The 12,123-nt window shown below is 33.8% G+C and overlaps 1 protein-coding gene across 3 annotated transcripts in view; it reads left to right on the top strand.

Moving 5' to 3' along the window:
* The window catches only part of LOC147624521 (peroxisome biogenesis protein 12-like), a 39,027-nt gene extending 28,661 nt beyond the window's left edge, over positions 1 to 10,366 (top strand). The window contains exons 5-10 of one of the 3 annotated variants that reach the window (XM_086819978.1): positions 7,764 to 7,873; positions 8,044 to 8,109; positions 8,853 to 8,927; positions 9,061 to 9,162; positions 9,999 to 10,118; positions 10,227 to 10,366. In XM_086819978.1, the coding sequence (XP_086676104.1) occupies positions 7,764 to 7,873; positions 8,044 to 8,109; positions 8,853 to 8,927; positions 9,061 to 9,162; positions 9,999 to 10,118; positions 10,227 to 10,295 (542 nt within the window). In that variant the 3' untranslated portion in view covers positions 10,296 to 10,366. Of the gene's footprint in view, positions 1 to 7,763; positions 7,874 to 8,043; positions 8,110 to 8,268; positions 8,332 to 8,852; positions 8,928 to 9,060; positions 9,163 to 9,998; positions 10,119 to 10,226 lie in introns of those variants that run through there. The other 2 variants (XM_086819979.1, XM_086819980.1) reach the window with 2 other exon arrangements.
* Positions 10,367 to 12,123: the final 1,757 nt, after the last annotated feature.

Below are 12,123 nucleotides of genomic sequence, written 5' to 3'. Positions count from 1 at the left end.
GGAGCACCTATTTATTTTCTTTATTTGAGTTTTTTTTTTGCTTTTTGGTTTTTGTTTATTTTTTTTATTTTTTATAATTTCACTTTCATTTTTTAGTTTCATAGATTACCAAAAAAGCAATGGTATTAGGATTTTTGGATTTTTTCCAAGATTCTCTCTTTAACTTAAAGATTAAAAGGTTGTACTTATACATTAAATGTGGCCAGCCAAAAGGATAACAACAAGTGGTCCCAATTACAGACAATGAAGATTAAGCTGGGATTCATCCGCATTATAAGCACCAATTCCACAAAAAATTTGCAAAACACAAAAATTAATCCGATTTACAAATCCTACCCTAACCCTTGTTTTATCCCGAATTCTATGTTTAAGGAGTCAAATTTGGGATAGATCCCGTGTGCCTGAAAAACCAATTTAAGGTCTATTTAACTCAATTCATTCAATTTCAAGCCCAATTTTTTTTTTGTGTGAAAATAAAAAATGAATAGAAAACAAAAATGTAAAATTTGGCGAAAAACATGAATTATAGAAATTAGAAGACACACAGTCTTAGGGCAATAAGAAAAACTAAACAAAAATTTCCTAAGATAAGAAAATGCAACAAAAACAAGAACAATACACTAAAATCAAAGGTTTTTTGGGATTTTTTATTCTACTCCTTTCTTGGAAAAACCATAAATATGATAGATTTAACCATTCACAAGCTTTCAAAATGCAGTGGGGCCATTCCTCATCAGTGTGCCACTTATAGGAAGTGCTAGGGTGCCATGGAAAGAAAGTAGGGAGCAATCCAATATTGTAGGGCTTTGCCAACTACACTTGAGAGCACAAATAGCTCAACCGAGAAACCGGTATACCATGGCCTAGCTTCCAATTGCAAAATCAGGGTTTGTCACTCACCTTGTGAAAGCCAGTTGCCTAGGATTCTTGTAACATTGTCGACATGTAGAAGCACCCAAAAGCTCCACTCTATCACCACCCCATTGTATACTAATGGAAGCTTGACCCTTCTCACAATTCAATCTCACACACTCACTCTGTTATATACATGCAAGCAAGCACATAAGAGCTCAACAAGCAAGTGGTAAAAGTAAGAAAGCAATAGCATAAGATAGTAGAGAAGAAGAGCACTCTATTGAATTAATATAAGAGAGTGAGGTTTTGGCTACAAAAGGCCTTATCTAGTTACTTTTTAGGGTTGACACCCTTGGGTGGCCAAAGCTTAAAAATAAGATCCTTGGGCATCATAGGCCTCCTAGGCTAGTGTGAACACTCATGCAAAGGTAGCAACCTAAACTCCTTGATCTTTTGATTTACCTTTCATAGACAAGCAGTGAGAGCACACACGCAAAATAAAAATACATGGCTTTTAAGTGAACTCGTACCATTCTCGTGCGTGTGGCCCAAAGAAGGTGAAAATGATACAGTGGCTATCATAGAGGTCGGTAAGGGCTAACACCTTGTCCCTAATGAAATAATATTCTCCCTGATGAAATGATAATGGAACTCTATGTGTTTGGTCTTCCCATGATAAACCAGATTACTAGCCAACTAAATAATGCTCATGTTATCAAAATGTATGATAACTCCATCATGATGATATCCCAAATCACCAAGTAACTTTTGTAGCCATACCACTTTATATGCAGCCATAGTTGCTCTTCTATACTCTACCTCTATGCTAGATAAAGTAATTGTGGGTTGCCTTCTTACTACTCCAACTCATTTCTTCTAATGCTAAATACATACCCAATAGTGGATATCGTGTCATAAGCACTTTCTATTGAATCTATGTCTATGAACCATACACCATCACATCCTTTTCATGCTCACAAAATAGATCATAATGGGCAATGGTCTCTTCACATACCTCATGATCCTTATGACAACATCTAGATGTGGCTTCCTGGGACTGTATATACTAAATAGCTAGTCTCACTACATAACATAATTTTGATCTAGTGATAGTCAAGTAAATCAAGCTAGTACCAACGATCATGTACATAGTAACATCATCCAACTCATCACCAAGATTAGATATTAGCTTTATGTTTTTCTTCAATGGTGTCACCATAGGCTTGCATCCAATCATGCCATACTTTGTCAATATATCCAAAGGAATATTACCTTTAAACCAATCATATACCATATGATGTCCTGATAATCTCCATGCCATGAAAGAATCATAGTTCTCCCTAATCTTTCATGTAAAAGATTGCTCAATAATACCTTCACATTGGCAATGTTATTCCCATAACCACCTGTGACTATCAAAGTCTAACATACATCACAATAACCACCATACCATTATGTGTTTTCTTCACACATAGTGAAGAATTTGAATTATACACATGAAATCTAATGCTAATGAGATGCCTACTAATCCTGTCACTCCATGCACATGGTGTTTGCTTCAGCCCAGATAAATGCCTTCTTTAATCTACATACATGTGAAGGAAAATTTGGGTGTACATAACCCTATAGCTATTCCATAAACACATCTTCTTATAACTCTCCATTCAAGAAAACATTCTTGACATCCTTTTTGATGAAATTCTCAACCTTTATATTCACCCAATGAAATCACAGATCTTACGATAGCAACTCAGCTAAATGTCTCATCATAATCAAGTCCATGAGTGTACCCATAACCCTTAATAATTAGCACCCAACCTTGCCTTATATCTTTCCACCCACGGATCCATCCAACTTACACTTTGAACTTATAAACCCATTTACAACCAATCACATTCTTTCCATTTGATAACTCAATCAAATCCCATGTGTCATTATGTACCAATGCAACTATATCTTCATCCATAGCTTTGTACCAAGTTTCTTTGCCAACACCCTCTTAAAAACAAGTAGGCTCCACATGCTTCACCATAGATGTCATATACATATAATATATAGCATAGATATCTCACCCTTTGTGACCTCCTTAATGGTTGTGGAGGGTCACTCTATGAGCTTCATGAGCTCTATCATGCTTTACACCTAGACTACTAATCACTGGAATTCCCAACTCATCGTCACAAGACTCTCCAAACTAGATGATTCATAAGCTGCATTTTTTATGCCAATGCCTTCAACCTTCTTCTTACCTTTATTTAATGCACTACTCTCACTCCTCACATCATTTCTCAATCTCCCTAACCATGGACTCACATTATCACTGCTAGATGTCTCATGTGGCCCTCAATGGCTATGGGGGGTCGCCTATGAGCTTCATGAGCTCTAGCATGCCTTACACCTAGAGTCCTAATCATTGGAATTCCCAACTCATCATCAAGAATCTCCAAACTAGATGATTCATAATGTGCATTTTTTATGCCAATACCCTCAACCTTCTTCTTGCCTTTATCCATTGCACTACTCTAAGTGCTCACATCATGTCTCAAGCTCCCTGATCATAGACTCACATCATGTCTCAAGCTCCCTGATCATAGACTCACATTCTCACTACTAGATTTCTCATGTAGTCTCAAAAATACTGGTAGACTCCTCCAATGGAAAGTGCACATCCACATTAGCATCAGTTTCATCACAACCATCATGACACTCTCACTTTCCTTACCAACTAGCCATCTCATCAAATATCATATTAGGACTAAATGAGGACCTATTTTGTCACTAGATTATAACTCTATGCTTTTCTATCTTATGCATACCCAATGAGTACACGCTTTTCTACCTTTGGATCTAATTTCCTTCTCTTCTTATTAGGCACATATACATAAGCCGCACAACTAAAAACGTTTGAGTGCCCAATGTCAAGTCTATAGTAGCCAAATCATCCTCATCTCTCGTGTGGTCTCATGAATAGCTGTTGTAGGTGTCTTGTTCAACAAATACATTGATGTTTCACATGCTTCTATTTAATATTAGGCATAATCTTGTCATTATAATGGCTCATGCTTTCTCACCAATGACTATTCTTTCTCTCAACTCCATTTTGCTAAGGTGTGTACCTATATGTAAGTAATCTTTGTATCCCATGATCACTCAAGAAATCATTAAACGCATGTGTGGTGAACTCACCATCAACATTTATTCTTAAACATTTGATCCATTATCCATATTTCTTCTTCACATATGCTTTGAACTCTCTAAACGTCCTAAATGTTTCACCTTTTTTCTTTAAGAAGTAGATCCATGTCACTCTACTGTAGTCATCCATAAAGGTGTAATAATACCTACAACTATAGTCATCAATGAAGGTGACAACAATACCTGCAATCATTTATGGATGGGGTTTGTGCTAGACCACCCAAAATATCACTATGAATGATTTCTAAAGGCCTCCTACTCATTTGGCCATCGTTTGGAAATGGAAGTCTTGCATGTTCCCAAATTGACATGAATCACATACATGATTGCTTTCACCATACTTGAACCTTGGCAAACCACCGAAAATCCCTTCGGTTGCATAGACTTAAGCTTTTGGATATTCACATGTCCAATTCTCTTATGCCACATATCAATGTCCTGCACAATGCCATGGCTATGTGAAAACATGGCTAATTTTAACTCCGAAATACCTGCATCCAAAGTGACTTATCTTCCTTACTTTTCTCCCTTTGTAATGAACTTACATCCATTCTTGAAATCCTCAACAAAACAACCATACTTATTGAACCTTACTTGTAATCCATGATGAACTATTTGACATAGGGATGCAAGATTCTTCATGAGTGATGGCACATACAATATGTCTAACATTGTCTTCACTCTCCCATCATGCATCTTTAATTGCACATACAATATATCTGATACTATCTTCACTCTCCCATCGTCAATCTTTACTGGACCATTTGACCTAGCGATGCAAGATTCTTAGTGAGTAATGGCACATACAATATGTTTGACACTTTCTTCACTCTCCCATCATGCATCTTTAATGGAACACTACCACATGAGTAATGAGGCGCTACATATCATCTACAATAACCACATATCCCTATGTTTGTGTGGGCAACCTCCTATCAAACCATTCACCACACCATGACGTGTTATGTGGTTTGATGTACTAGAATCCATGTCGCATGAAGTTGTAGTGCCCATCACATACTTCATTGCAAATAAATGATTTCATTTCTATGACTTTCATTTGCTAGAGGATGCATAGCTACCATGATGATTTTACCCACCTTCTTACAAATCATTTTACTTCTTATAATATTCCTAGGCCCCATATATCCAATATTATTATAAAAGTCACACTTAATGCCACTTCCATACTACTATTGAGGTTACCATTTATCTCTTCCACTGAAATTCAATATTTCCCTAACTCGGGAGTATGACTCTACCTCCTCATGCACCATATGAGGGCTTTTTTTGGTTATTTTTTTGGTGGTCTATCATGCCAACTTGATCCTCGTGTATGCCCTTACCCTAGTACTTCTTGCACCTCTTTATGTGTGAAAAATACCTGGACCCTTGCATGCCCCCTTTGCTACTTTATGGTGTACCTATTCCAAGGCTGCTTTAACTCTTAATAATAAGCAATGAAATCAATTCTTCAAAATTTTGGGATCACCACCTCATAATGATGGAATTGTAAAATGATTTGTACTACTAGCCTGAATCTTTCAATGTAATATCAACCAAATCATTATCATCCATTGGTGCATTGGTAGATGCTAATGCATTCAAGTTTATGATTATAAATGTATTATTTTTAAATGATTTGTTTGCATTAAGGGATAATGGAACAAGTGAAGGGAATTAAATTAAGTAACCTTGTTATGTGATGCATCTATGCGCTAACAACATGCTTAGTAATTTAAAAAACTCATAGATGACCATATTTTGAATTTAGAAAAAAGTGGACGGTACGGTGGACCCAATTATTTAGGTAATTTCCAAGAAACATATAGGTAAATATTGGCTATTACCCCCACAACCATGAATATATTCGTATATTGGTTAGTCAAGGATTGGCTCCCAATTAGGTTCAGATCCTCATAGAAAGCTTGGGGTGTTTCTTACCAGAGTGAGATCCCTCCCTACTGCAAAAGAAGGAAGGGTACGAGAGGTATCTTACACTTCATGCATTCCTTAAGGATCATTTCCATTCTTTTAAAATTGAAAGGAGACCTTATAATTAAAAGGCATAAGTAGCTATTGGTGTTGTCCTTGTGGTACTTCAAATTAATGTTTATATAAGTTTTTTAATTTTTTTTGGATATGCTATTTTTTTTAAAAGATGATCTTGCATGGTAAGATCTACCTTTCTAACTTAAATATTAATAATATAATTACTCTATATAGGCATGTATACACGAGAGATACCATGACATGATTGAGTAGGTTTCCAGCCATAGTCAATGCCATCATCTGTGATGTAGACTCTGCCCATAAATATGAACTAGAAATTGCTAAGAATTATCCCTAGCTCCCACCACGGCCATCTGAGCTAATCTTGGCCCCCATAATGTCAGGACATGGATACTATTATGAGATAACAATCCAATGTAGTGTGTGAAATGTACCCTAAGTTATCTCTAAACCATATGGTCTCCTAGGCAACATTCTTTTATGAAGATAGGGATCTTGGGGGGGCAGGCACTCGAGTTGCTCAACCATGGCTACTCCTCATAATTGCGGCCTATAAACACGAGTTAGGTAGTGTCCTTTGATAATAAAATATGAGAGTGGAGCATTGATTTCCAACACTCAATTGGCCTCATCTTTTAAATTATCATCAAAATCTAAGAGACTAGCAATAACCCTAAATTATAGCATAAGTATAACACACACACGTGTGTGTGTATGTGGGTGAGAGAGAGAGAGAGAGAGAGAGAGAGAGAGAGAGAGAGAGAGAGAGAGAGAGAGAGAGAGAGAGAGAGAGAGAGGAATAAAAGAAGAAGAACTAGAGGAAAGAAATAGAAAATTATAAATTGAATCCTATATTGCTATTTGGAAAAAAGCCTCCAACCACCAATATTGTCATATCGTTGTCATAAAGCCTCATGCCCGGTGGTGAATGCCACCTAGATAGAGATTATTACATTAGTATAATATATATATATATATATATATATATATATATATATATATATATATATATATATGGCATCCAATCCCCATTCTTACCTTTTGCATATAAGGCAGCCAATCCATTCTTACCTTTTGCATATAAGGCAATAAATCCATTCTTACCTTTTGCATATAAGGCAATAAATCCATTCTTGCCTTTAGCATGGGATTTTGGTCAATTAAACTATCTGGGTGTTGTCTATTTATAAAGTTGAAACTTGACTAGGCATCCTTTATATACAAAAAATGATCTCATGAAGAAATGCCATACTTGGACCCTTTTGGGAAAAGTTGAGGAGTTTTTTATTGTTTTTCTTAAATGCTAATGAATCCTATATCCCAACCTCCTTTGGACACCCAAGATTTCCCTTTGTTCATCCTATATCCATTAGTTGTGGGGCATACTTTTTAGCAAGCGGCAAGAGAGAACATTATTATTTGTGTAATGGCAGTGAGCACACAATTTTTAAAATAAGTGTTTTATTGGCTATTGATAATAAACATTAGATAAACTAATGTATATGAAAATAAACTATATTCTTCTTATAGTAAACTTAGCCTTAACATATTATTATTTATTAAATAGGCTACTAATTTATTTAGCTATGGTTATGATAAAAACATTGGCATGCTTAACGAGTATAAATCCATTTACATTGAAGCTATGAAACTTCCAGAAGGGGAAACAAAACATGATGTTTAATGCTTCGTATTTGTAGGGGTGTCTTTTGGATATCGAATGCTTTATAGCTTAAAAGCTATTAGTTTCTTCTCACCTGCTCTACACATCAAAAAGTTAGGTGTATCACACACCTCTATCCAGGACATGGTACACTAGCATTTAGATTTTTTTGCATTAAAAAAGTATTTATATATAACTTTATTTCAACACAATAAACTTTTTTTTACATGCTGCTACAATGAGCAATACTGAACATATCATGTGTTTATAAACTAACTTGGTCCACATACAAACAATGTTTTTGTTTCTTCCAACAGATCAATTTTTCCTCTCAAAATATTGCTCGTGAAATGTTGTATGTTGGGAAAAAGTCTCCCATAAAGGTTTGGAGAAATTCCTCTATACTTTTTTATGTTTTTTGGGTGTATAGTACATGAAACAAAATAGAATAGATAAAATTGAAATGATTTATGTTGGATAAAGCCTTCGATAAATGTTTGGATAGATTCCTCTATACCTTTTTATGATTTTTGGTTGTCTAGTACATGAAGCAGAATGGTATATATAAAATTGAATGAGTCCAAATATAACACCATTTCCTTGTTGCAAAAACTCTGCCATGGGTCATTCATATAAAGGATGGACCATAAAGAACCCTACATACATAATAAAAAGTCGTTCTTTTATAGTTTAGCTACAAGTAATCTAGTTCTCAATGGTGTTATGTTTCCTTAAAGTAAGAATCTAGTTACAATAAGTGTTTTTCTACATTTCCTAAAGGAGTCAGTTCATATATATGTAACATTAGCACATTTATAACCATGGGTGGAGGTTTTTTAATTTATATGCCATACTTGGTTCTTTAATTTACATGCCATATACATGCAATATAATGCGTTAAATAATCATTTGTTAGATACAATTAAATTACTCAAAATTTACATGCCATATACATGTAATAATACATTAAAAAATCATTTGTTATAATTAATTTATATGAAACTAAATTTAAAAACTTTTTTATAAAGCAAGGTAAGAATGAGAATATCTTCACACAATATTCTATTTGTAGTTTATAAACTAAGTAAGAATGAGAATCCCTTCACACAATATTCTTTTTTTGCAGTTTACACGTCGAGTATTACGTCAAGCTCTAGACTATCTACAACTTGGCATCTTTATTGAAATCCTTAGAAGCCAAGTAAGAGCCCATAGGTATATTCTAAAAAGTGTAATTTTTGAACTCCTTAGAGAAACCAAGTAAGAGCCCATAGTTATATTCTAAAAAGTATAATTTTTTATTTATTCTCTCATGTGTATGTTTTAAACTAAAGCATAAGGCAATGTGGAGTGGAGAAATACAAAAACAAATCAAAGAAAAAGAAGAAAAGCATAGACGATACTATGCACCACCACTTCCACCACCACCCTTGAAGGTAATTACATGCATATGACAAAATTAGAACTTTTCAAAAAATATATGAAACAATATTTTAATGCGACTACTTTTTGCCATAGTAACATGGTATCTTGCATGTAAATTGAATTAGGTTGTATATTATCTAATCATTGCATGCAAATAAAATTTTAGGTTTTATATTTTCTAATCACTATATTCTACTAGTTTGTAAATTGAATTTGAGTTTTATATTTTCTAATCATTGTATGCTACATTATGGAATGTAAAATAGACATGTAAAGCTATAGAAAGTAAGTTGATAGCTATAATTTATGTATTAAATCAAATCTTTACAAACTCCTTTGAATACTAGTTATTCAAAAATATGATTAAACTAGTTTATATGCAAGTAGTTACAAACTCCTTTGAATAGTAGTTATTCAAAAATATGATTAAACTAGTTTATATGCAAGTAGTTACAAACTCCTTTGAATAGTAGTTATTCAAAAATATGATTAAACTAGTTTATATGCAAGTACTCTTATATTTTAAAAGTAGGATAAAATATGGTTGTAAATATGATTTATGTAGAATTTTGTAGTCATAATCATAGCTATCCTTTCATCCTTTTCAAGTAAGAGTACAATTTCATAACATGCAAGTACTCTTATATTTTAAAAGTAGGACCAAATATGGTTGTAAATATGATTTATGTAGAATTTTGTAGCCATAATCATAGCTATCCTTTCATCTATTTCAAGTAAGAGTACAAATTCATAACAAAGGAAAAGTCTATTTGGGTGATTGAAATAAATCTTAGAAACAATATGTGGATATAATATATAATTTTGTGTATGCATGAATATACTACAGGAGCTAAAAGGAGATAGAAAGCTTTGTCCCCTTTGCTCTAAACCAATATTGCAGCCAACACTTTGTGTTACTTGTGGGTATTTGTTTTGCCACGAATGTATCCAAAATTTTATCCAAAAGGTGAGCCTTCAAAAGGAAGTATTTAAAATCTAGCTCCAAACATCCTATTTGATTCCCTTAATGCAAATAAAATTTATGATTTTTTAAATTTCTATTTGGAATGTGCAGAACAAAATTTGTCCCATCACATTTGTGCCCACAACATTAAACCACATAAAAATTCTCAAGTTGAACTAGTTCAAATCTTGAACTTAGAGTTTTATATTTGGCCAGGATGCTCATTTTAATGTATGGTTAGAACTTACACCATGGAGGAGATTTATAAATATATACATGATAATTTTTGTAATATAATTTATTTTTTCCGTACAAAGTGGCAAATTGAAATCTTTTTGAGTTCTTAAAGAGTGATTTCTAAGGTTAATTATTCTAGAACTTAATGTATAAGAGGGAAACGTGAAAATTCTAATTAAGGTTTTGTTAAATGGTTTGAGGAAACATACGTGTTGGTATACAAAGTAAATGAGAGACATTAAGGTTATATGTTAAGATCAAACTTGTGCCAAATGGAAGGTTAAATGTTGCATGGTTTGAGGAAACATACATGCACGTATATACAAACTACATGAGAGATATTAAGGTTAGATGTTAAAATCTAACTTGCACCTTGAAATGGAATTTTTTATTGGAGCATGAAATTTGAAGCATGAAAAGACATGACTTGGTAACATGAATTAAATTAGTCACCTTCAATTTTATTATAACAAGGATGGAAGCATCTAATTTTTTAATCACTATATATATCAATAATTTTTAAAAAGTAAATAACATTTTCCATATAGTACAACAAAAATCTCTCTTGTAAGCTCTTAATATTCAAGTGGTATTATAAGCATCAAGATGATTATGTATATAAGATATGCTTATTCATGATTTAGATTCTACCAAATATTTTATTATTATTTTAATAGGTCCATTCTAAAATATTTTTATTACTTGCTTCAGCCTCTCCTTTAGCATTGGTAGCAAAGATCCATTCCCATCCTAGAACCAAGCCTACTTATAATAACACAAACTCCATCATGGAAACCTTTTAGAGTTAAGGGGGGTAGTTTACATATAGATCATTTGTGATATCAAGTTGATCTTGAATTGTGTTGATATTTCCAAATGCTTTGAATCCAAAATTAAATCTTGGGAGATTTAAAGTAGGGTCAAGTTCAAGCTCTAGGGTTTCAAGATCCATAGGTTTAGGTAGTAAAGGTTCCACTTCTAGAAATGGCTTCTCTTCTTATAAGCTAGTGTGAATGCATTCATAAGGTGTTCTACGATGATAGCTTACATGGATTGGAAAATAGACTAGTGAGAATTATTTACCCAAAATCTACCCCAAGATAATTTCATAAAGGTCATTAGGAGTAACTTGGAACTCCCATTTCATGTTAGTCCCAATAGCCCCAAATTTCTAGGTATTCTCCACTAGCATCTATCGCCTTGATGTGTCTAGGGATGATGTCCTAAGGATACCCATGTTTATGTGGATATAATTATTATCAGTGGCTTTAAGACTAATCACAAGAGTAAGACTCATTTTTGTTTAATATTCTTTCCCATAGGGAAATCTAGCCAATTCTTGATAGCCTCCTCCAATGGAATCATGGATGTCTCAATTTCACCTTCACTTTTAGTTTCAATTTCCCATTCACTTTGAGATTAAAGCATTGGATTTTATTTCCTTCAATCATAGTTCTCCTCCTTTTAGTTCTCATCATTCTGAATATTACCCAATATGGTGCTTAGCATGAGAAATGGGAATGAAGGACCCCTTACTATGTTTTTTGAGACTTCTTTAGAAGCTTGTGAAGACCTTGGAGGTTTATCATGCAACACTATTGTCTAATAGATCAGTTTTGGTACGTAGTGCCTCTTCCTCTTGAAAAGGAAATATAATCCTCCTATTCTAGTGAAGAACTTGGAGGTTTATCATGCAAGACTACTATCTAATGGATTTATTTTGGTAGGTAGTGCCCTTCCTCTTGAAAAGAGAATACGGTACTCCTATTCT

Source organism: Cibotium barometz, chromosome 25 (assembly GCF_041138505.1).
Source record: "Cibotium barometz isolate CiBa-2024 chromosome 25, ASM4113850v1, whole genome shotgun sequence".
Lineage (NCBI taxonomy): Eukaryota > Viridiplantae > Streptophyta > Polypodiopsida > Cyatheales > Cibotiaceae > Cibotium > Cibotium barometz.
This window is presented reverse-complemented; position numbering and strand designations above follow the sequence as displayed.